The sequence below is a fragment of the Vulpes vulpes genome, chromosome 9 (assembly GCF_048418805.1).
Source record: "Vulpes vulpes isolate BD-2025 chromosome 9, VulVul3, whole genome shotgun sequence".
Classification (NCBI taxonomy): Eukaryota; Metazoa; Chordata; class Mammalia; order Carnivora; family Canidae; genus Vulpes; species Vulpes vulpes.
The window spans coordinates 47,635,102-47,659,971 of NC_132788.1; the positions used below are offsets into that span (position 1 = coordinate 47,635,102).

At 35.5% G+C, this 24,870-nt stretch overlaps 1 protein-coding gene across 16 annotated transcripts in view; it reads left to right on the top strand.

Moving 5' to 3' along the window:
• NBEA (neurobeachin) overlaps positions 1–24,870 on the top strand; it is a 662,404-nt gene that overhangs the window by 569,190 nt on the left and 68,344 nt on the right. For all 16 annotated transcript variants that reach the window (XM_072719992.1, XM_072719993.1, XM_072720000.1 and 13 more), the window contains 2 exons: positions 7,289–7,429; positions 17,867–17,986. In XM_072719992.1, the coding sequence (XP_072576093.1) occupies positions 7,289–7,429; positions 17,867–17,986 (261 nt within the window). The remainder of the gene's footprint in view (positions 1–7,288; positions 7,430–17,866; positions 17,987–24,870) is intronic.

Genomic DNA, 24,870 nt, shown 5'->3' on the forward strand with positions numbered 1-24,870 from the left:
GTATTTAACAAAAGTATATTACTATGTACTATAGGACTTTTAGAAAGACATTGATAATGCTATGATGCTGATAATCCTATGATGCAAATGGCTTTTTTTCAACCCAGTACTCAGAATAATAATTTAATATTACCTGTAATCCATTTTCCACAAAACTATTGGAATTACCATCTTAAAGCCTAACTCAGATCTTGTTTATCTCTTGCTCAGAAGCATTCAGTGACTCTCCTCTTCCCTTACCACAAAATATGTTTCATTTTCCTGATCTGCAAAGTCATATGATGTGCCTCTACCTATTTTGTCATGTTATCTCTTCTTCTCACCTACTATGCTTCAGTCACACTCTCTTTTTATTCTTTGAGCATGTCAGTCAGACCTCCTTAGAGTGTTTGTACTAATTCTTCCTCTGTCTGGAATTCTCTCATTTCTAAATTGCATATGATTGACTCCTCTGGTCATTCACATCTCTGCTTAGAGATTCTTCTTGAGAGATGCCTCTCCTATCACCCAGACGCTACTATCCTGTTATTCTAATTGTCAGTAGAGCACTTATCTTTGGTATTTTATCATTTACCTAATTGTTTATTTAGATTCCATCTGTCTCTGCCTCTAAAGACACACACGTACACACACACACACACACACACACACAAATGCAAGCATCATGAGAACAGCAACCTCATTTATTTTATGATAGAGTCTAGAGTAATTTCTGACACATAGTAGGCACTTAATAACTGACTGAATTTACCTCGGAATTTTTTTCAAATCATCCTTTTTGATTAGATGGATATTATGCAGCAGTGTGGGTATATCATCATTTATTTGACTAGTGCCTTATTGGATATTTAGACTACTTCTAGTTTGGGGGGGTTATTTTGTTTTGTGTTGCCACTTCACACAATGTTTGGAGAAATAGAAATATCCTTATATCTGATTCTTTCCATATTATAAATTCCTCAAAGTGGAATGATTGGATCAAAAGGAAGTGCATATTTTAAAAAATATTGCCAGTTTGCCCCATGAGAAATTTATATCAATTTATATTCCTACCAACAGTATTATGACATATCATGTTTTGCTATACCCTGGCCAACACTGAATATTGTGAAACTTAATTTTTTACAATCTAATGAATAAAAATATTTTTTATTTGACATTTTAAAACTGCCAGTGTACTTCTGACTTTTGACTATAAGGAACAGAAAATCAACTTAAACTGGCTATAATTTAAAATATAAAAATTTTATTGACCCATATAACTAAGGAATCAGGGATTGGTTTTAGGAAAACTGGATTCGAGGGCTCACCAGTGTCATAGGATACTAGATCTCTGGTATTTTTCCTCATGGTTTCATTTTCAGGCTTCTTCCCTATGTTATAGCAGTGATGTCTTTGTAATAACCCCACTAGAAGAAGAGAAAACTTCTTTCAAGGTTTTAGGGAAGTTTCATTGGAATAACTTAAATCATCTGCCCATTTTTGTACCAATCTTAGTACTCATATGGATAGAATATGATGATTGCCAGGTGTGGATCACATGCCTACCCAGGGGATCAAGTAATGGAGTCAGCCTGCCTGAACCAGATATACCAAAACTAGGGAAGGAGTGGTTTATAAAAGAAAAGGAGTAATGTATGCTGAGCAGAAAAAGAATAGACATCCATTATATTGTATGAACTGGTGCTGTTTTTCCTACATGTACTGGAAATTTGCATCTGTAAATTGCCTGTTCATCTCATTTGGTCACTTATTCAACTAGATTATTCATTAGTTTCTTAAGGACCTGAAAAGCTCACTTTTTAAGGAAGCTAGCCCTTTATCATATGTGCTATAAATATTTCTCACTTTGTCTTTTGATTTTGCCTGAAATTTTTGTGTTTAAGTTTCCATACAGAAATTTGAATGTTATATGATCAGTGACACTTGGGTGGCTCAGTCGGTTAAGTGTCCAGCTCTTGATTTTCGCTCAGATCATGATCTCAGGCTTGTGAGATCAAGCCCCATGGCAGGCTCAACACTCGATGGGGTGCCTGCTTGAGAGTCTCTCTCTCTTCCTTCTGCCCACTCTCTAAATAAATAAATAAATAAATAAATAAATAAATAAATAAATAGGGGCACCTGGGTGGCTCAGTGGCTGAGCGTCTGCCTTTGGCTCAGGTTGTGATCCTGGGGTCCTGGGATCAAGTCCCACATCAGGCTCCCCGCAGAGAGCCTGTTTCTCCCTCAGCCTATGTCTGCCTCTGTCTCTAATTAATTAATTAATTAAAATCTTTGAATGAATGAATGTTATATGTCAGCCTTCATTCATTCACATTTATTATGTACCTACAAAGAGCCAAGTAGTGTATCAAGAGCTGCGAACATAGAAGTTAGTAAAAGCCATTTCCTTAAAGGACTAGCCTATTGGGTAAAAAGAGTTACAGTACTTGCCGATTACCAGAGAGTGTCATGTACGCCTTCACAGATGAAATTTAAGCTACTTCTGGAAGAATGCATTGAAATTCCATGGCCAGATAAGAAGAGAGGCAGGGAATTGCCTTGAGCACAGAAGCACTTGTACGTATGATTTCTATATTGTCATCACCGAGAATTTTGAGGATGATGATATGTAGCTCATAACTGAAAAAAAATAAAAAGACAAGAATTCTTGAAGCCTCTTCTCAGGATTCCCAAGCCCTTGGTTATTCTAATGAAAAATAACAAGATAACTTCAATATATTAGAAGCTCATATGTGTTGAGAGCATTGAGATAATGAAAGCAAGCCAAATAGATTAACTGTATCCCGCATCCATCTCAGTCTACCACAGAGCTTTAGCTGGTTCTGTAAAATGTATAGTGTCCAACTAGCAATAGAATCTTGATTGGACTTTTCTTCATTATGAAGAAAAAGTGAGGGAGTTAGACTTGTAGGCCTGTAGGGGGCATTCCATTTTGAAGATCTATGATGGTTTAGGAATTAAGTAGGCAGTCATAGAAGAAAAACGTGATGACAAGATCAGAATTTCACATTTAGCCATGAAGTGGTAACACAATGCTGTGGAAAGAGTAGAGACCCAACCTCTTTCCTCATCATGAAATTCAGGATGAATGCCTTGCCCACCTCAGAGACTTATGAAAATCAATCTAGAAAATGGATGTGAAAACAATGTCTTATATAAATATATAGCACCATTAGCATTTGCAGAAGAGAACACTAGCAATAGTGAGCTCACAAACATTTTACATACACAAATAGAATCCTAAAGCCATGAAAATAATGAGCATTTTCAAGTTTTTTGAAATACCAGAATTCAGTATCATTATTACTTTCATTGGACCTCTGATGCCTCTCAAAAACCTTTCTTATTCTTAAAAATGTTAATCTGTTTTAATGACATTAACTGCCTCAAGTCAATCCACATTTATTTTTTATTTATTTATTCAAACTAATCCATATATATGCCCAGACTTTCACATTCTCTAAAGTTTTTCTAATGCCTTATAAGGGACCATTTACCCAATTAGTATTTTTTTTATTTAAATTATCTTTGTTCTTCATTTTCACTTCTTTTATTTAATTTTTTTCTTTAATTTATACACCTATTCCATAAAATGCTCTTGATAAAATTTGTAGGGTTTCATACAACAGAAAGGTATTAGTAGATCATAGATCAAGGCTGAGAGAAAAGGAAAGGAAAGAAAATAGGAAAATGTAACCAAAGAAAAAGCTCACACTCAGAAATACATACCATATGGATTCTAACCAGAACTTTTGAAGAAGTACTCATTCTACTGCCTATTAATAGTTATGAAAACAAAAAGAAGGATGAAGTTCTAGTAAAAAAAAATAAATAAATAAAAGGTAAACAATGGAGTGAACAAGATTAACCAATTCTATTTATAATATTTCTGAGAGCCTTTAATGATGTAAATTTCCATGAGTATCTGTCAGGATACTCCATATAATAAAGTCACAGGTGGTTTTGTGTGTGTGTGTGTGTATGTGTGTGTTTGTGTGTGTGTGTTTTAAGGAAAACAAAGCTTTTTGTGGTATTTAAGATGGAGACAAATTTCCCTCTCTAATATTCAAACAGGGGAAATTGAGTGATAGAGAAAATCCTCAACACCGTTTCTTCAATAAATTCAGTGATTTTATGTAGATGTAATAATGTTACATGTATGATTTTCCACCAATTTTAAATTGAAAATAGTTCTTTTTTGCAAGCTTACATAGCTTACAAAATTACATAAATTACATAGCTTACATAATTTAGAGACTAAATTATAATAATAAAGTGCTAGCAAGGTGAAATTTTTAATTTTTGCATTGTTATCTGCATCATTTCCACTTGCCTGTTAGTGTCAAGTTGTGGCATGCAAACAGACAAGAACAAAATCATAATACATCTAATAGCAAGTTCTAAACTTCCGTTAAGCTTTTTCATGTGGGAGGGCACCAGGGTGGCTCAGTGGTTGAGCATCTGTCTTTGGCTTAGGTCATGATTCTGGGGTCCTGGGATCAAGTCCTGCATCAGGCTCCTTGCAGGAAGCCTGCTTCTCCCTCTGCCTACGTCTCTGCCTCTCTCTGTGTGTCTCTCATGAATAAGTAGATAAATAAAATCTTTAAAATAATTAAAAAATAAAAATAAACTGTTTCATATAGAAACCCTTAAAAGCATAGAAATGGATGTTCCTAAAAGCCTATTACTGTTTGAGAGAAAAGGAAGCTGGTAATAATTATGATGATAATTATGGTAAATATTAAAAAAGATTACAAAATAAACTTACACATTTCATTAAGTGGAGTTTTACTTTTTCACCAGAATTCCTACCATATTCGTTTGCTAAATCCAAATGGCTTTGACATTGCATTATTTGCTCAAAATTTAAAAGGATAACAAATATAGCCATATCAGTTAATACATTAGGTAAGTAGATCGTTATAGGCAGGTAGATGATAGATGGACAAGTAGATAGATAATACATGTTTAGATCCATAAGAAAATATGTCATCTGTAATGAAATTTTTGTTTTCAAGACATTTTCAAGCATTTTTTCTTCAGATGACTTACTGCTTCTTGATTACTAGAGCAAAATAAAAGAAAAATAAGTAGTACAAACTAGATCATATACATTTTATTGTAAAAAATTCATTTCTAAATGCATGAGATAAAAATTCAAAATTGGAAATGCATTTTAAGAAGTTAAAATGAAAAATGAAAGCATATAATGAAAGCATATACACACTTTAATACTGTGCAACTGTTTCCTACAAAGTATTATTCTATCAAACATTCCAACAAAATGACTTTAATGAAACATGATTAAAATTAAATGGTAGATATTTATTTTATCCCTTTTCCAGTGGTTGGGGAGAAGGCTGGAAAAGATTAGAGGAAGGGCCTTATTCCTTTCTCAAGAATGTTTTGTGAGGTCTTATAGAACAAACAAAATCTCAGATAAGGTCAATCCTTACAGATTGTGCAGACACTTATGCATGTGAAAGAGCATAAGCATATTCAAGAGAGAACAAAGTATTAAGCATTTTAAATGCTTTCAAAAAATAGTCTGTTATTTAATATTGACATAGAAAAACAGAGGTCTGTACATATAGAAAAGTATAGAATGTGTTGTCCATCTTTTTTTTTTTTAATGTTGGCCATCTTAAATGAAAAAATATTTCAGTTCAGTAACAGCTCACATTCATTCCACTATAGTAAGTATCCTTTTACCAAAAAATTAATTGTATATTTATTTTTAATATTATTAATATTTTATGTGACATCTAATGAAATTACATTGCCTTTTTATATTTATGTAAAAAAGATTGAAAGGTGAACAGTGAAACTTAACAGAGTAAAATATAAGCCTTAGGACATTTAAAAAATATATTTAAACCAAAGTTCTTAAAATTTTTTTAAAAAATTAAACCAATTTTTTTTTTAATTTTAAAAAATAATTAAATTGTTTAGTCTTTGTTAAGTCATAATTAAGTTAAAGAATAATGAAATGAAAAATGCTTACAAACAATTTCAATATTAAGGATAAGAGCCTTTGCAAATAAGAGTTTATTATGGAAATTCTAATTCTAACTGCTGACATCATTGTGTTCTTTGAATTAGTCCCATGGGACCAAAAGAAAAAAGCTTACAAGCAATTTATAAATGAATCTTTCCCTCTTGTGTAACATTATTTGTCCACTTGAAACACTGATTTTCTACTACTTCTCTTGTTAAAATTAAGCCCTAGGGGGAACTTCATAGTTAACTAGTTAATATTAAATTTTGAATAAAGGAGTTCTGTATTTTACTTAGTATTCATCTTTTGTTTTCTCTATAAATATTTGTATATATAGTATGCATTCTAAAACAAAATAATGTAGCTATTGGGTATCTTGAGAATGGACTCCATGTCCTATAAATCAAAATCAGACAGAAACTGAAGCTGAAAAGAGTTTGTTATTTGAAATCATGAGGTCTATGCTAGAATTTCTTAATGATTAGGTGTGCCAAAAAAATAATGATTAGGTGTGCTAAGAAGTTTGAGGCAATGATCCAATTAATACATGCTTTGTTGAAAAAGAAATATGTATGTATTGTATACATACATATATATACCATGTATGTGTGCTCCACCATAGGGATTAACATCATCATTGGGAGTGTGGTGGTACTGATAGGAAAGGTCTTAGTGGCCTTACAAAATGCTTTCTAGGGAATCTGAATTGTCTGGATTATTTTCACCAGCCTTAGGTTTGAAGTTTCACTTAATAAAAAAGCTGTATGCTCTGTTTGTATAATAACAGAATGGAACCAGCATTCCAACAAGGTTTCCATATTTCCATACGGGTGATTCTTATCTTTCACACAGGGGGTGACCCTCTAGTAAAAGGTTTTTTTCTAATATGGCCATCACATGGTCAACTACTTCACTTTCTCATTGAATTTCCTGTGATCAAGCCAAACGTTCATTATAGCTATACTTAAGTAGGCAGGAAAACGGCATTAAAAGTCTTGGTTTTGCCTTGACAGTTTAAACTGGATCATTCCTAGTAATCCAGTTTACTGAAACTTTTAGTAAAATCCAGAAACTTCACATATATAAATCATCTTCCTGAGAGATTTTTAGCAGGTGTAAATGATCTGTAATTAATATTAAAATCAAATTTGATACAATATAATACAAAATAATTTATGCTCTATGGTTAAAATGCATTAATGGTAAATACTTCCAGGATAAAGAATTATAATACAGAATGTTTAGTATAACTGTATTAAGTGAAAAGCTTCTTTTCTGTTTTTATAGCCAATAGGTGCTTTGAACCCAAAGAGAGCTGTGTTTTACGCAGAGCGTTATGAGACATGGGAAGATGATCAAAGCCCCCCCTACCATTATAACACGCATTACTCAACAGCAACGTCTACCTTATCCTGGCTTGTTCGAATTGTAAGTATCTTCATTACATTACTATACTTGTTATTTGTTTTCAACATAGATTAGAGGCCAGTGAAGTATAAACAAGAGATTACAAACTAGCAAAAACCTGAACTTTTTTTTTTAATGATTTCTCTCATTTACAAAATTGCATTGGGAAGATAGATTATTGTGAGCTTCTTCTTAAACCTAAACCTAAACCAGTTATAAAAGGAACCAGACTCCTGGAGTACACTGTTTCTTTTGTTCACGGATGGCCACAAGCTGGCATTCTCCCCTGGCCCTCTCAAGCTTGCATGTTACTCTAAGAACAGTTTCTAAACATTTTGAAGACTTCTTTCTGTTACTCTCTCTCTCTCCTAACATATTCAAGTCTCTCTGATCTTTCAGATACATCTATCCATACGTGTACACACACACACGTACATATGCACACATGCATGCACGCACATGTGTGCATGCACGTGTGCACACACACAAACATGCATGCACACATATACGCACAAACATGCTTGCACATACAAACACACACACACACACATTCCTTGCCGCCCCAACCAGCCCTGCAGTTACTTCCCAGTTCTCTCCCTTCATAGTCACATGTAAACACAGCCTCCATGAAACTGCACTGTGCTGTACTAGTCTCTGCTATCTCACCTCCCATTCGATCTTTAGCCTGGCTGATTTAGGTTCCATACCCGTCCCTTTATTGAATTTTTTTTTCAGAGTCACAAATTTCCCATTTCTTACCATGATGTATCTGAAGCACTTGGCACCATTGCTCACTTTGTCCTTCTTTTATTTTTTTCTTTTTAATTTTTTTTATTTTATTTATTCATGATAGGCACACAGTGAGAGAGAGAGAGAGGCAGAGACACAGGCAGAGGGAGAAGCAGGCTCCATGCACCGGGAGCCCGACGCGGGACTCGATCCCGTGTCTCCAGGATCGAGCCCTGGGCCAAAGGCAGGCGCTAAACCGCTGCGCCACCCAGGGATCCCCTCACTTTCTCCTTCTTGAAATGCTCCCTTCTCATGGCTCCTCAGACAATATCCTCCCTTGGCTTACCTCTATCATCCTAATTGCCCTGGCCGGTTTCATGCTCAGATTTTTTTTCTCGATGTTTGTGTTCCCCAGGTTTTTCTGTATACTTTATCTGAGCACTGCCATTCAATTATAAGCTAATGACTTCCAGCTTCTGTCTTCATTTTTCTTGGTCTCCCAACCTTTATCTCTGAGTGCCTACTGGATATTTCTACCTGAACAGCTCATAATATCACGTACACCATTTCTAAAAATGAATTCCTCATCTCCCTTACAAGCCTATTGTGGTTCTTCCTGTGTTTCCTATCTAAGTAAATGGTATGATCACTCACCCAGTTACCTGATATAGATATTTTCTCTATTTTCGTAGCCTGTTACATCCAGTCAGACCTCACATCAGCTGGGTTCTACCAACTGAGTATCTCTGCAATCTATCTCCTTCCTCTGTTAACTCTGGCATTTCCTTAGTTTAGGTTCCCATTATTTCTCTTCTAGATTATTGCAGAAGCCTTTGACAAATCATCTTGCCTTTAGTCCTGCCTTCAATTGAGTCTAGTTAAGAGCAGGTACTGGACTCAGATGGTCTTTATTTTTTTTATTTTTTTTTATTTTTTTCACCATAAGCAACTGAGGAGGATTATAGAATTCTAAACCAAATCTGTAAATTAATATAATCAACAATGTCTTCTCCCCTTACCAAAATCTACCTCAGGCCACTCTGTTTCATGAGGCTGATTTGCCTCAGAAACACATTGGTAGAGTTCATTAAAATGTGTGTACATGGGACCGCATCTTATATTTTCAGATATTTTTCCCTCTGCTTTAGTTTAGAAGTCTTTCTCAAATATTCTCTCTGTTATGTTGAGAAGAGAAAAATTGAACTTACCAGAAATACAGTGAGTTTATTTTAAGTAACTTGTAAATCACATAGGAAATATGCTACAATTGCTCTTAATACAAAAAAGATTTGTCAAAATTATGATTCAGTTTAACCAAACGAATTTTCTATTTTTATAATCTTAAAGGAGTTTAAGTAATTCTAAAAAGTTTAGATCTAACTAGCCTATGAGAAAATAAACCCAAATCTTATTTTAAAAATAAACTCTGGAATTATAAACTAAAGGAAAATACATAAAACTTTCTCTTTTAGACCAAAGTTATTAGTCTAATTTGTCCAAAGATTCACCTTAATTACATGAACTTGAATTCTTTTTTAAAATTGTTCCATAAATAAATAAATAAATAAATAAATAAATAAATAAATTTGTTCCTGAGCCAATAGTTTCTTAAATATTTTTTGAACTCTAGCACTTTTAAAGAATAATTTCTATCTATTTTCTGTTCATTTTTGAAGAATATGATTTAAATAGGTGCCCGCTTACCCCTATAAACCAATCAGAACAGAGCACTTTAGTTTATGGGTAGTAATAATTTTTTAATACTCTCCAGATATAGGAAAATACTTCACACTGATGCAAGAGTTAAGGGCTTTTCTGAATTACAGACACACAGATATGTTGAGACTTATAGCTTCTATCCTGTAATTTCAGCCATAGGTCAAAACAAAACACAGAAACACAAAAAATTACCAGTTAAGATTTCAAGGAGCTGGTGTCCTTTACAATAGACACAAAAGATGTTCATATTTGATTTGAGCTCACAAATAGGCAGACTAAAAAACGAAAAGACTAATAAATTCTCTGATCACCAAATGGTGAGACCATAAAACCAAGTTCTCAGTCATTACCACCACCAATGGGAAATGACTGATGAGCAGTACATGTTATAAATGTTATAACAAAAAAAAAAAAAAAATCAGCAAAGAGAGTTAAAAATAAATACAGAAAAAAATGCATTAGTAAAGTTCAAGTTATGTTTGCTGCTCAGAATCCATTCTACAGGACAACAAAAGACATACCCAGGCTTAAGCAGCCCATGAGATATACTTCCTAAGCAGCACGGTCTGTTTGGCTTCATACAGATCACTCTCAAAGGGACTTCCAAAACTGTTAGAGAAGGAAGTTTTTAGAAAGCATTGAAGCCAGAGATATTCATCCCGGGAGGCCTTTTCACATCACCTTGGGTTCCATCAAGGACAATCATTGCTGTAGTAAGCCACTGCCATGGGGAGGGTAAGGCACTCTCTTGGGTATTTTGGGGATTAAAAAAATTTTTAAAGGTCAGAAATCATTTTAGAAAGAACATTACATTATCATAAAACTGGTTTGAGAGTTGAGAGTATCTAGGAAATAGTATTCTAAATTATATAATATATATATATACCAATTGGCATAATATATATATACCAATATATTGGTATTCAGTAGTTTATGTGTAATCAGATTAGTCTGAAGTCAGATTTATGACTTGTTTATGTGAGTCCATAAAAATACTTGCTATTGGGGCACCTGGGTGGCTTATTTGGTTAAGCGTCTGACTCTTAGTTTTGGTTCGGGTCATTATCTCAGGGTCCTGGAATTGAGCCTTCAGGCTCCACACTCAGCAGGGAATCTGCTTGAGAATGATAGATAGATGATAGATAGATAGATATTATATATATAATCAATAAATAGAAATAAATTGGGGTACCTGACTGGCTCAGTTAGTTAAGCCTCTACCTTTGGCTCTGGTCATGATCCCAGGGTCCTGAGATCCAGCCCCATGTTGGGTTCCCTACTTGACGGGGAACCTGTTTCTCCCTCTCCCTCTGCTGCTCCCCCTATTCATGCTCCCTCTCTCTCTCTGTCTCTTCCAATTTCTGTCTCTCTCTCATCTCTCTTAAATGAATTTTTTTTAAAAAATTAAATATGTAAAAAAAATACTTGCTATCAACAGCTTGATTTAACTTAAAAATCTTGTAGTTTTTAAAAAAGATGTATTTATTCATGAGAGGCATGAAGAGAGAGGAAGAGACACATGCAGAGGGAAAAGCAGGCTCCTCACAGGAAGCCCAATGTGGGACTCTATCCCGGGTCTCCAAGATCATGCCCTGAGCCAAAGGCAGATGCTTAATTACTGAGCCACCCAGGCATCCCCTAATTTAACAATCTTATATCCTTGATAAAGCTAAATACTTTCTCAAATCATAATTCATATTTAGTTGATTTACTATTCCAGTGAAATGGAGTGCACATTTGAATCTGCACAAGAGTATGGCAGAAATTATATACATGTTTATTCTATAAATCCCCTTTCAGTATTATCTGTCACAGGGCTGCACAACAGAAATATAATGCAAGCCACTTATATAATTTAAAATCTGTAGTAGCCACATTCAAGAATAAAAAGAAATAGGTGAAATTAATTTTAATAAACGTATTTGTTAACCCACTATATTCAAAATGTTATAATCTCAACATGTAACAAACAAAAATTTCCAGTGGTATATATCACTCTTTTCTGGTTCTAAGTCTTTGAAATCCAGAATGTGTTTTTATATTTATAGCACATTCAGTGTGAAGGAGCCATATTTCAGGTACTTAATTGTCACATGTGGCAAGTGGCTACTGTACTGGACAGAACAGATATATAGGATTGCTTTTATGCTTTTATAGGGACTCATTTAGCCAACACATCTTATGTTGTGCTGTTACAAATAGAAGTATCCCAGTCTAATAGCTTACTAAATGTTTAACCTAATGGTCCAGGGAATTGTGATTTCCTCACTCCCATCCCATGAAGTTTATGAAGTAGAAAATGCATTAAAATTCATGTCACCAAGAATTTGTCCATAAAAACAAAATACAGAGTAAGTAATTATTTGCTCTTTACCTTTCAAGTCTTTTAACCTAAAGTCATTAAACTCATTATTAGTTTCAATCATTATATGTAGTACAACAATGATAACACTGCTTTAAAATGCTAATCAGCTACATACTTCATTTTTTTAATTAAAAATATTATTTTAGACAAACTACCAGTGAAATCACTTGTCTGAGTTACAAGACTCTGAAAAGACTGGTTCCTTGATAGCTGCCATTGAACAAATGATGAATGAACTATTATAGTGGAATTTGAAGTTTCTTCAGATATTGACTGGTATAAAAGACACATTTTACTTGGAATGTTTTTACTTTAAATCTTACCCTGAACATATAGCATATAACATACACACAGAAGTAATTAAATCTTACTTTCTAACCTTTACATCCCTCAGCAACCTATTCACCTGTATTCCACCTACCTCTTCAAAACTCATTTGTCAAACATTTAATCATAATCTTTAAGGAAGTTAAATAGGTTGTATAACAAAAGTTCATTTATAAATCAGTTGTTTGGAATTTGAGACTTGTAAAAGCATATTACGGATTTCTTGGAAAGCCTCCCCAAGAGCCTATGTCTTTAAAAGTGTGTATTGTAGTGAAAAAAATAGTAAAAACAGTTTTGCAGGCATTGTAACTAAAGCAAAAGATAATGCTACTGAATAAAATAGTGTTGTTATATTTACCTCAAGTACTGATGCTTAATGACAGTGCAGACTTAGAGGAAGATGAAGCATTCTGTTTTTTGTTTTTTTTTTTTTTATGTAAGTTTCAGGGATACAGCTTTATAATATGACATATGTATTCACTACAAAGTGATTACCACTCCAGGTCCAGTTACCATTCATCACCATACAGATGACCTCTTCATTCACCTCACCCACTGCCCAAACCCCTTCTCCTCTGGTAGCTGCTAGTTTGTTCTTTGAATCTACAAATTTGTTTTTGTTTTATTTTGTTTGTTCATTTGTTTTTGTTTTTGTTTTATATTCCATATGAGTGAAATCATGCAATATTTGTCTTTCTCCATGTGATTTATTTTGCTTTGCATATAATCCACTCAAGGTCAATCCAAAGTATCACAAATGGCAATATTTCATTATTTTTTATAGCCAAGTGGTAATCCACTGTATAAATACACCACAACTTCTGTATCCATTCATCTATCACTGGATACTTAAGTTGTTTCCGTATCTTGGTTATTGTAAATAATGCTATAATGAACAGATGGGTACATTTATCTTTTCAAATTAGTCTTTCTTTGTTCTTTGAATACATACCCAGAAATGGAAGAGCTGGGTTATATGGGGATTCTGTTCCTAATTTTTTGAGGAATCTCCATACAGATGAGTTTTTGACCAAAAGCCTGTTTTATAATAGGTTTATGGGTTAATTAACAGAGACTTTTTGATGATTCTGAAAGGTAGTTGTGGGTTCCTTCAAAAGGAATGGGAGAAAATAAACTTCTAGGGTTAGACAATTAACAATACAAATCATGGTTTCTCCATTTCCTAGAATGTAACCCTGATTTTCTCAGATGTGAAATAAGAATAGTTACACCTATTCTGAAGGATAATCACGAGGACTGAGTTAAGTGAAATAATATAGTGTTGAGCACAGAAACAGGTGCCTGGCAGCCTTAGTTCCCTGCCCTTTCATCTTTATTATGTTTTGTTATCAGTCCAAGATACACCCCTTTACTTTGGTAAAGTAAAGTAGTGCTCCAAGCACCACCTGTTACCCATGAGTAGAGTTTGTTTCAAATGAAATGAAAGGAAGGCAAAGATAAAAAGTACAGCAGAGAGGGACTTAAGATTTTTATGAGATTACTGAGCAAATACCAGAGAAGATAGAAGAAGAGGGGCAGGGGAATGGGGTTAGGATTGCCCAGTATAGAGTTCATTGGGCTGTAATCATCGGGAGGCAGGAAAGGTTGTTGGTGTCCTTGCAAGGGAATAAAGGCTATGGTGGAATTCAGTGTACGATTGCCCCATGCAGGCCTGGCTAGCTTGGTTTTCTTGTACTAAGACAGGGTTGGAAGATACGAAGTGACCTTAGGGCAGATGTAATTAGGAGAAGGAGGTCTGCCATCAGCTGTTCATATTGCAGGACCTATCAGGAAGCTCGTAAAGCCCGACAAATGCCAGCATTTGAATTTCTGAAATCTCTGCTTCATATTTTTTCATTTGTGCATCGTCCAAACCGAAAGCTTTTCTAGTATAATGATAAATTGTCTAATATGGCAATGTACACATTGAAAATGGTTCAATCAGCATATGATAAGTAAAAAAATAGAAAAGTTCCTTAGACTTATTAATATAGTACTTGATCCTCTACGTTAGTTGGGCCTGAGTCAAATGAAAAAAGAAAAAGCCTTCCACTGTGCCTTGAAGGTGATAAGGAAACACCTAGAAAAAAGGTAATCTCCACGGTAATCAGAGCTTGAAAGATCAATACTCACTTAGAAACAAATAAGTTATCAATTTCTGTTCGTACTCTACCTCCATTACAGCTGGAGGCCTTCAGGAATAATGAGAATATATGTCAGTAATTGTAGTATGTGACCCGAAAACAGTTGTTAATCAGATCTTTTTAAAAGCTACTTAAAACTGCGAAGTGTGGAATTCTTCAGTATTCTCTGCTGTTGGTTGCCACCAGTTTCATAAATTTCATGACCAGAAATAAAAGTAATTCTTTAATTTCGGATTTCTTTTTACTATGCCCATCTCTGCTATTTTGGGCATACCTTTGTTAAGGTTTGAAGACCAGGAAGGATTTTATAATTTAGGTCAAGATAGAGATAAACCAGCTTTTAGTGGCTGATGATAAAAAGTAAGGCTTTGCATGTATAAATGGGTCTTCACTCACATCTGTGTAATAGATTAAAAAATCATAGAGACAAGTGCAATCTTTCTAAATTAATCTCTGCCTATGATCTGCAGAGAGAGAGAAAGAGCGAGAGAGAGAGAGTGCAAAAGAAAACACGGGACATCGGTATCTGAGAATTATGAAGAAGCAGATTCTGCAGTTACAACTTTTTGGTCAAATGAGTAGTTAAGAACTGACAAAAGCTATTTTACTCTTACCCAGCCATACTTAATCTCCCAACAGTACTTGTATGTTTGGGTGCATTCAAGAAACATTTAATAAACACTAACTATGGGGGCACCTGGGTGGCTCTTTGGTTGAGTGTCTACCTTTGGCTCAGGTTGGATCCGGGGGTCCTGGGATCGAGTTCCGCATCAGGCTCCTCGCAGGGAGCCTGCTTCTCCCTCTACCTGTCTCTTCCTCTGTGTGTGTGTGTGTGTGTGTGTGTGTGTGTGTGTGTGTCTCGTGAAGAAATAAATGAAGTCTTTAAAAAATAAAAAATGAGAATAAATACTATGAACCAAGCATGGGTACTTGGTGCTACGGATACAGAGATGGATGAGACCTAAGGCACTAGGGGTCTGGTCAGGTTGTCTGGTAGACTGCAGTCTAGTGTGAAGCCCAGCAGTGAATAATTTACACAGTGCATAAAACTGTAAAGTGCATAAAACTGTAGTCATTTTTATAACTGTGTCAGGTGAGACACTTCAAGCTTTTCCATATTATTTAATTGTATTTAATTCCCATAATCATCCCCAAGATGGTGTCCTTCCCATTTAACATAGATGAAGGACCTGGAAGCAGGGACTTAACACAGCTACATAGGTAAGGTTAAATAACTTGCCTGAAAGAAGTTAATGGTTTGTCCCATCAAGATTCGAACTTACATCTGTCATATTTCATTCAGTTTGCCATTGCTACTTCTAGAATTTTTTATCCCCACTTTAACTGAGTGATAAGAAATACCACATTAATTACCTAATGTTTAATAGTAAGCTAAAACTGTGCAAAGCAGATTAATTAGAGAAGGACATCTCAAAAAATTTTTCTTCCTAACTTAATCTCAGTGACGTCTATTTGTCTTTCATACCACCTAAAATCTTAAAACAGCAATATGGGACTTCCTGGATGCATCTCTGATTTTCAGGTGAACCCATAATACAGCCCTTCTCTAAATATTGTTTTATCATTCTTCATCCTATCTCTTTAATCATGGTTTCCTGTTGTCGGATACTGAACATGAAAAATTGGTGATCTGTTACAAACTTATAACATTGATGACATCCAGCCACACTAAATTTCAGGAAGAGACTGAGGAAGATGAATGGTTGTAGCTGTTGCCCAACAGCTGGCACCTATGGCTCATGACAACAAAAAAGTTCAAAGGGATGAAGTCATGTTTTATAGATATAAAAGAATTAATAGGGATTATATATATTAAAGAAAAATAACTTTTCAGGAAAATGTTATGTAGATTTCTTAGCATTATTGAACCTAGGGGTGACATGTCATTCATTCTAGACCTAAGAGAGAATTAAACCATGGAAAAGGAAATATATATTTGTCTGTGTTAGACTTGTGGTTAAGTAAGAAATCCTTGATGAGAATGAATGTTACTCAGAAGTAAATTTAATGATATTAGAAATAATGCCTCTCTCCCAACATAAAAAATACACAAAAGCATTAAAATTCAATGGATTAGTATCGTGTGTTTCTGTGATGTGACAGTGACAGAAAGGACTAGAGTTTATCTAGTCTTATTTGCACTTGATTTTATTTCATTCATTTCTTTGCCAAATTATACATTGAGCAACTTCTGTGTACGAGGCATTATTCTCAGTGTCGGAGATAAGACAGTGAACATGATAGATGATGGAATCTGTTTATATGGTGGGGGGAAGATAGACAAGTTACAAATCACTTATAAAACAGCGTGACAAGTGTTTCAGTGATGTATTTAGAAAGTATAGGTTGTATTTGAGTATACTGGAGAGCTTGGCAAATCAAGGAAGATATTTCAGGAGAAAAATGACACCTTGGCTGAGGCATAAAGGATAGAAAGAACTTAGCAAAGTAAGGTTGGTGAGGGAAAAGGATAAATTGGTACCAGGCAGAGGGAACATCACCTACAAAGGACAGGAAGTGAGAGCAGTGTGGCACGACTTTAAAATGTGAAGAAGGGAAGGTGAGAGATAAATTTCCAGATCATTCACGATCTTTTAAGACAAAAAAAAAAAATGAGTAGTTTAGAGTTTCTCCTAAGAGCTCTGAAGAGCTACTGAGAGATTTTAAGCAGAACTTTGCATTTTAAAAAGATCATCAGACCGTGGTGTGGTACAAGTACTTTAATAGACTTTGATACGTAATCTCAGATGGCCATTCCCTACTTAATTCCACAGTGCAGTGAACAGTGCCGGAGTGATTTTCTAGTGCAGTGTTATTATATATGGCCTTAGTTATCAGAAAGAACATCTGAGTTATAAACTGATAATAATGCAGAAGCATTCATCGTCAAATCACAGAGCACTAGAGCTCCATCGTCTTACGGATCAGGAGACTGGAGCCCAAGAAGCAAAATGGCCTCTGCCAAGGTTGCGGAGCGGCAGTGCCTGAGCGGCCCTTCAGGCGTGTCCTGATTCCTCAGCATAGGCATCTTTCCGGGACCTTGCACTGTTTCTACCTCACAAGGGGTTCAAAGACAGTCATATTTTACAATGGAACAAGGCAGCTGTGTTCAGGCGGGTCAGATTCCTGATTCTTCTTCTTCTTCTCACTTAGGAACCTTTCACAACCTTCTTCCTCAATGCAAATGATGGAAAGTTTGACCATCCAGATCGAACCTTCTCATCGGTTGCAAGGTCTTGGAGAACTAGTCAGAGAGATACTTCTGATGTAAAGGTAGGTTCCTTTTTTTTGTTGATGACAATTTAATTTCAAAATATGCTGACATCTTGATTTTTTTTAATTTAATTGGGTGTGTAAGACATTTTATGCTGCGGTTTTGTTCCATCATATTTTAAAATTATGCAGTACAACCAACCTAAAAGAAGCTAGAGGAAATAATTTTGAGCATCACAGAAAATGATTCAAAAATCATTTATTCAGTTAAGGTGTTCTCGTAATTCTAAAAAATTCTATCTAATTTAGATTGAATAATCTGGAGATGGAAAGAAAAGGCCATAAATTGCCTTTCCTGCTGTTAACTCAATATTTGGCCCATTCCATGAAACACAGCAGGAATTGGATTTGACCTTAATGTGTCATATTGTTATAGCCTGCGCAGCTCTGGGTTTACGTAGCCTGGGGCAATTAATAAAGCATTAATGACAAGACCCATTTAAAATGTAGGCTTTTCTGTACAGCCTTAGCTTTTACTTGACTGTGCCTGAGGATACTATGCAACAATACACATTAGATTAAACCAACACACACACAATACCCAGGAACAGCCAGAGAGCAGAGTAATGTTGGTACTACTTAACTATTGTTAAATACAAAGATCTGTTATTCATTTATATGGGCTTTTGTTTTTTAAGAAAAGGTTGTATTTAAAATAATATACATTTGTTCTCTCATTTTTCTCATTCTTTTCTCTGATAGTAAGATATGATCAGGTTATTGCATGGGTATACATGTTACTTTCTAAGGCTTCTTTCTTCAAGGCAATTTTTTCCCTATCACTGTCACTCATATTGTTAAATATAAAAATATTATGGTATTATTCTATTTATGGTCTTAATCCAACAAAAGGCTGTGAATTAAAGTCAAAATTATCATTTTCATATTTATGTTTATCACAAATATTTTTAAAGGCAATTACAATGTTACTGAATTGTAAGAAAACTAGATGAATACAACTTTGTTCTGTTCTTTTTGAAAGCAGGAAACAAACCAAATGAATCCAAGTAGTTTGTAGCTTCTCTGTTTCGTTTGTTACTATCAAAGTTTGCATGAATGAATATTAATTTGTACATATGACATATTCATATTGGGAAGTTAGATAATTTGACATACATTCTTACTATACCAGACTCATAAGGCATACAGTTTTCTCCTATCAGCCTTATTTCACTGAGGAATTAAACTCTAACATACCCATGAGCCACCATTTAAACTGACTTCCTTCCAATAAAATCAGCGAGAGAATCCATTTCTTATTTCATAACACTTTGAAAATTTACACAGAAAGTGAGGAGTCCAGCAGCTTCTAGAATTAGCCTAATATTCCCAAAAAGCACTCAATAAATATTTTGTGTTTGTTTGAATTAAACATTATTGTCTATATTTTAAGGCTTTCTGTCATATATAAGGTTATACATATCTTAATTCAGAGAGGTATACACCCTGTATCAAGTTATTTCAAGTGAGATGCCTGCTCACCCTTATTAGACATCATCACAAAAAAGAAAATTGGCTTTTCAGCTTAATTCAAAGATCTACCCTCACAAACCCACACACAGATCAGAGTTAATCATTCTAATTTACATAAGTAGATACAGGTTTGGACTTTACTTTCTATCCTGAGAACTTTATTGATGCTTCCTATCACCAAAAATATCTCACCAAGTTATAGGTCAGTCTCTGATGACCAGTGTTCATACCAGGCTTTTCCTTCTAAAACTGCTAGGATATTTCCTACCCAGAAAGGGAGACAGAACATGAAGACTCCTAACTCTGGGAAATGAACTAGGGGTGGAAGGGGAGGAGGGCAGGGCGTGGGGGTGAATAGGTGACGGGCACTGAGGGGGGCACTTGACGGGATGAGCACTGGGTGTTATTCTGTATGTTGGCAAATTGAACAATAAAAAATAAATTTATTATTAAAAAAATAAAATAAAACTGCTAGGATTTCTCCTGGAGTTTTCCTGTTCTGGAACTTTCAAAAAACACTTACGTTTTGTTACCAATTGTGTTCCTTTGGTTCCTGGGGGTCACATCATCAAGGACAAATACCAATGTGGCTGTCACTAACTGGGGTGGTTTTTATTTTTTATCCTCAAGCGGCTGTGCTGAGTATAAACAGGACCTATTCCCCCACCCCCGGACTTAATTAGTTCATAAGAAGCTCATTTCCCTAGCTTGACATTGCACGGATTTTTCCCATTTTCAGTTCTCTTTCATATTTTATGATAATCTATCTTGAATATCTTTCCACGTAGACCCTTGCTTTTTCAAGGCTGCACACATACATAATAATTTATGTAGACAATCTCCTATTTATGGATAGTTTGTCTTTCTCTCTGTTACTGTTAAACACAAGGCTGCAGTAAACACCCTTGCACAGTGATCTTGATGGACTTTGTGTATATGTGTAAAGGATAATTTCTCTTAATAGCTAAATGGCTATATACATTTTTAATTTTGAAAAATATTGCCAAGTCATTATTCTCAAAGATGATAATTCACTCCCTAGAGCAGTATGTGAGGATGCCTCCTTCCCCACGCCCCCCTCATCACTATCATAATAAACAGTATAATTTTTGCTAATCTGGTGAGTAAAAATGGAGTTGCCTTTGTTTGGGCTTGCATGTCATTAATTGTGAGTGAAATTGAGCATTTTTCATATATTGATTGACCTGTAAATGTATTCATATCTTTTCCCTTTTTTTTAAGTTGGGTCAAATATCTTTTTCTTATTGATATGAAAAAGATCTTTGAAATTGCAGCAAGTTGCATTACAAGTATAGCTTCTCAGTCTTTCTGCTTTGTTCTATTTCAAATATGTTTGTGTATGTGTCTGTATGTCTCTGTGACCAAATGTATTGATCTTTCAGAATTTGAGGATTCTCACTGAAGAAGTGTTAGAGAGATTTTTTGGTAATACTGGTAGTAACTTGACATTTTCTAAATCCATGTTTAAATATATTGATTAAAACACATGGTATTTTTTTCCGCTAAAATAATACTTGATTTAACAGGGAAGAATATGTTACCAAGAGTAATAATAGTTTTGCTAACTGGGTGTTAAAACCTAAGCTTTTGATTTCTTATCCCTAAGCTGTTGAATAAAGCACTGGATATAATTTTAAGGAAATGCATTTCCATTTGTGAAGAAAAGTTTGTCTGCAATATCTAGTAACTTAGATATTCATCTAAAAAAGAACTAAAATAGAGGAGAAGGTTTCATTCTATCTCTACTAACATCAGTCTCTTCTTACAGTAATGCATACAAGCTGGGCAGAGATGGAGTGTTGGTGAAGTGACCTTTCAGGAGCCAGGTCCCCTCTGTTAAGTCAGACTAGTTAGTTTTTACTTTATTTTTATTTTTTTGTATTTTTCTTCCCTAGCATAGTCTTGGTAACAGTGACATTCAACTTACTGAAGTTCTTACACTAAGATTCCTTAATGCCTTCAAAAGTTGTTATATGACTTTTGAATAGCTATGGAGATGTCAGAGAAGGTAGCTGTGACAAAATGTCATTAAGGTGACATAGTGTAAATTAATACAGTTAATGGAGGTGCTCACCACTGACTCATTGACCCATTATGAGCTCTTGTGGAATTAACGAATGCCAGGGCATCAATCTTTTGAAAAAAAAGGAAGAAAAGAAATGGCAGCTTTAAAACCTTTCAGTGAATTATATTAGAAAAGTGAAAACGTCTGTGTTGGATTTGATTTCACTAGGAAGCCATAAAATGGTGCACTTTCTCAGGAAAATATATTAAACCGAAATGTCAGATTTGATGCAATAGGTATACAATTATCATAGTGTTAATTGTGGTCTTCTATCACTCTAAGACATATTTTCAAGTCCAATTTCTCAGCAGCTTGAACTTGTCAGAAGCTTGTAAATTAGAAATTGTGTTTGAGGATATTTTCTTATTATTGACAAAATGCATATAACACTATTAACTGTACCATGGGGTTTCAGTAGAGCTGTTAAAATAAACCAGAAATCACATTTACAGACACAAAATGCCTGTTATCATATTCATCTTGCCATTTCTTTGATAGTATTTGATGTCTTTCTGCACTGTTTTTCATTTAGGAAACCCTAAACTACTTGGACTCTTTCCTTAAAGAGAATGATTAACAGAGATCTATCAAAGGGAAGAGAGTAAGCAGGAGAGCTCTTATCCAAAGTAGGCAAGTTGGTGCCTAAAGTACCTCTGAAGGAGCACACTTGGAAGAGTTCATGCTTTCTGAGTGGTTCTCAAGTTTTCAGACGTGCTTTTTTTTTTCCTGTAATTTACTTGGTAGTCTTTAGAACAGCCCTGTGAGATAGCTATCATTATTCTTGTTTTTGTAAAGAAGATTCCCAGATATTAAATGGCCTGCCTGAGTTCACATAGTAGGTAAGGAGGAAGCCAAGGTCTATTAGCACCAAGGTCTATTAAGTTATGTGTAGTGCTTATTCATTGGCGGCATGCTGCTTTAATTCTTCTGCATGATCGTATAATCGTATCCAGCCACTTTGACTAGTTTGGAATAATTGATCAATCAAGTTTTACTTTAGTCATTTATTGCTGTGTAACAAACCACCGCAAACCTTGTAGCTTAAAAAAATAGCCACTTATATCCCTAGATTTCTGCAATCAGAGTAGGGTTCATCAGGTACAGCGTCTCTAATCCATCTGGGGTCAACTGAGGTGGCCTGTCTGGATCTGGAGGATTCAAGATGACCTTACTCACTGATCTGTTGCCCTAACAAGGATGGCTGGAACTTCTGGGGCCTGGCTGGTCCTCTCTTTCTCTATATAGTCTTTCTAAGAAAATCACATCTTTTTTCATGGTGGTTTGCTATCAAGAGGATAAAAAAAAGAGGGGGGACCTAGGCTTGAAATTCACGTAGCGTTACCTACATAGCATTCTGTTGGTCAAAACAAGTCACGGGGCCAGCCCAAATTAAGGAAGGGGAGAAATGAACTCTACTTCCTGTTGAGATGAACAGCAAAGTCACATTGCAAAAGGACATGGAGGTTAGAGGGATTTTTTATGGTGCTCTTTGGAAATAGTCTGCTAAAGTCCTCTCTCTGATCACAATTCACATTCCTCCTAGATGCAAAATATACTCAACTTGCTAGCCACATTATAGCATCAGGATCAAAATCTAGTATCTCATGGTCTGTATCAGGTCCAGATACAGAAACAATGCAGAAATTTCTAATTTGAATACTTGGAAACTAGAGAGACAAGTTATCTGTCCCATGTACACTCACCATATGGTAGTAAGCCAGAAACAGGTAAACCTCAACAGATTCTATTCCAAAGGAGGGGATGTGGAACATACAGAGCAGTGGCTAGTTCATGGCAATTGCAGCCAGGCACATGTTGCCAGTTTCCTGGACTCTGGGTACAGGTCCTCTGGGACCTTGACTTTGTTCTCTGAAACAGCTTTCTTTTCCATAAGAAATCACCCATGTTTGCACTTGGGTGATTTTCTCTAAATGCTTTCTGATCGTAGAAAGTTGGGGCCGAGGCATCTTTTAACTAAAATTCTGTGGGCTTTCTATGTATCGGATTATAGTTCATTATGAGAAAAAACTTGCACCCAAAAACCCTTTTGAGATAGGATCTTCATGGCTGTGAGTTAAGATGCTGTTTATAATGCCCTTAAGTTTCTTAAAATCCCTTTGTGTAGCTGAATGGGTCTACAAACCTTAAATGTTTCTGAGCACTTATAAAGGGGCTTATAGTCATGCCCTTTACCCTCTGGCCACATTTGATTTGTACCACCTTGGAATCTCTCCCTCTCTTAAAAAAATAAAAGATTCTCTATCTCCCTCACCTCCCCTCTCCCCCTGCCCACTCCAAAAAAAACCAAAAACCAAAAAACAAAAACAAACACACACACACACACACACACACACACACACACACACACACAGCAACTCTTTATTTGTTGACAGTTATACACTTGGAATTAAAGCCAGCAAAGACCACTCAAAGCTGAGCTGTGTGGTGACAGCTGGAGGGGTGTGGCTGAGCGAGAGAACCCAGCATGGCTTTCTTTACTCAGGTGTTTTGTGTAGCCTCGGAGCTAGTCAGGATAGCTAGGGACTGTCCTGACATGTCTGTCTCTTTCCCCGATCATCCCAGCATGGGCAACCCAGGTGGCTTCAGCCAGGGCATGATCCTGTGGAGACCCAGGATTGAGTCCCATGTTGGCTCCCTGCATGGAGCCTGCTTCTCCCTCTGCCTGTGTCTGCCTTCCCTCTCTCTCTCTCTTCTCTCCCTATGCCTGTGTCTGCCTTTCTCTCTCTCTCTGTCCCTCTGCCTGTGTCTTCCTCTCTCTCTCTCTCTCTCTCTCTCTCTCTCTCTCTCTCTCTCTGTCTCTCATGAATAAATAAATAAAATCGTAAAAAAAAAAAAAGTCAGCCAAGATAGCAGAAAGAAGAATCAAATTAAAAAAAAAAAAAACAACGTTTAATCATCTGAACTGTCTACACAGGTATTCCTTCAAACAGAAACATCCGAAGTGACAGTTTTGTTACTGGTTTACAGGGTATGCTTCGGTAGTGGGTAACTCAGCAGCAATATTTTTGATCTGCATCAAAAAAAGTTGATTGAATAGCTTCTAAAAGGTATTTTGCAGACAGCTGCTAAATGCATTGTTTTACACATTATCACCATTTAATCCTCACATCTACCCAGTGAATTCATTGCTATCATCATCACAATTTTGCATATGAAGAAATTGATTTTTTTTCAAAAGGTTAAGAAACTTGCCCAAGCTGGCAAGATGCCCAGATTTAAACTAGGATCTGTGATTCTGATGCTACATAAAGTAGCACTTCCTGGTAGAAGGGATAATCCCCAAACTGCCTACCTGCTCTGTCTC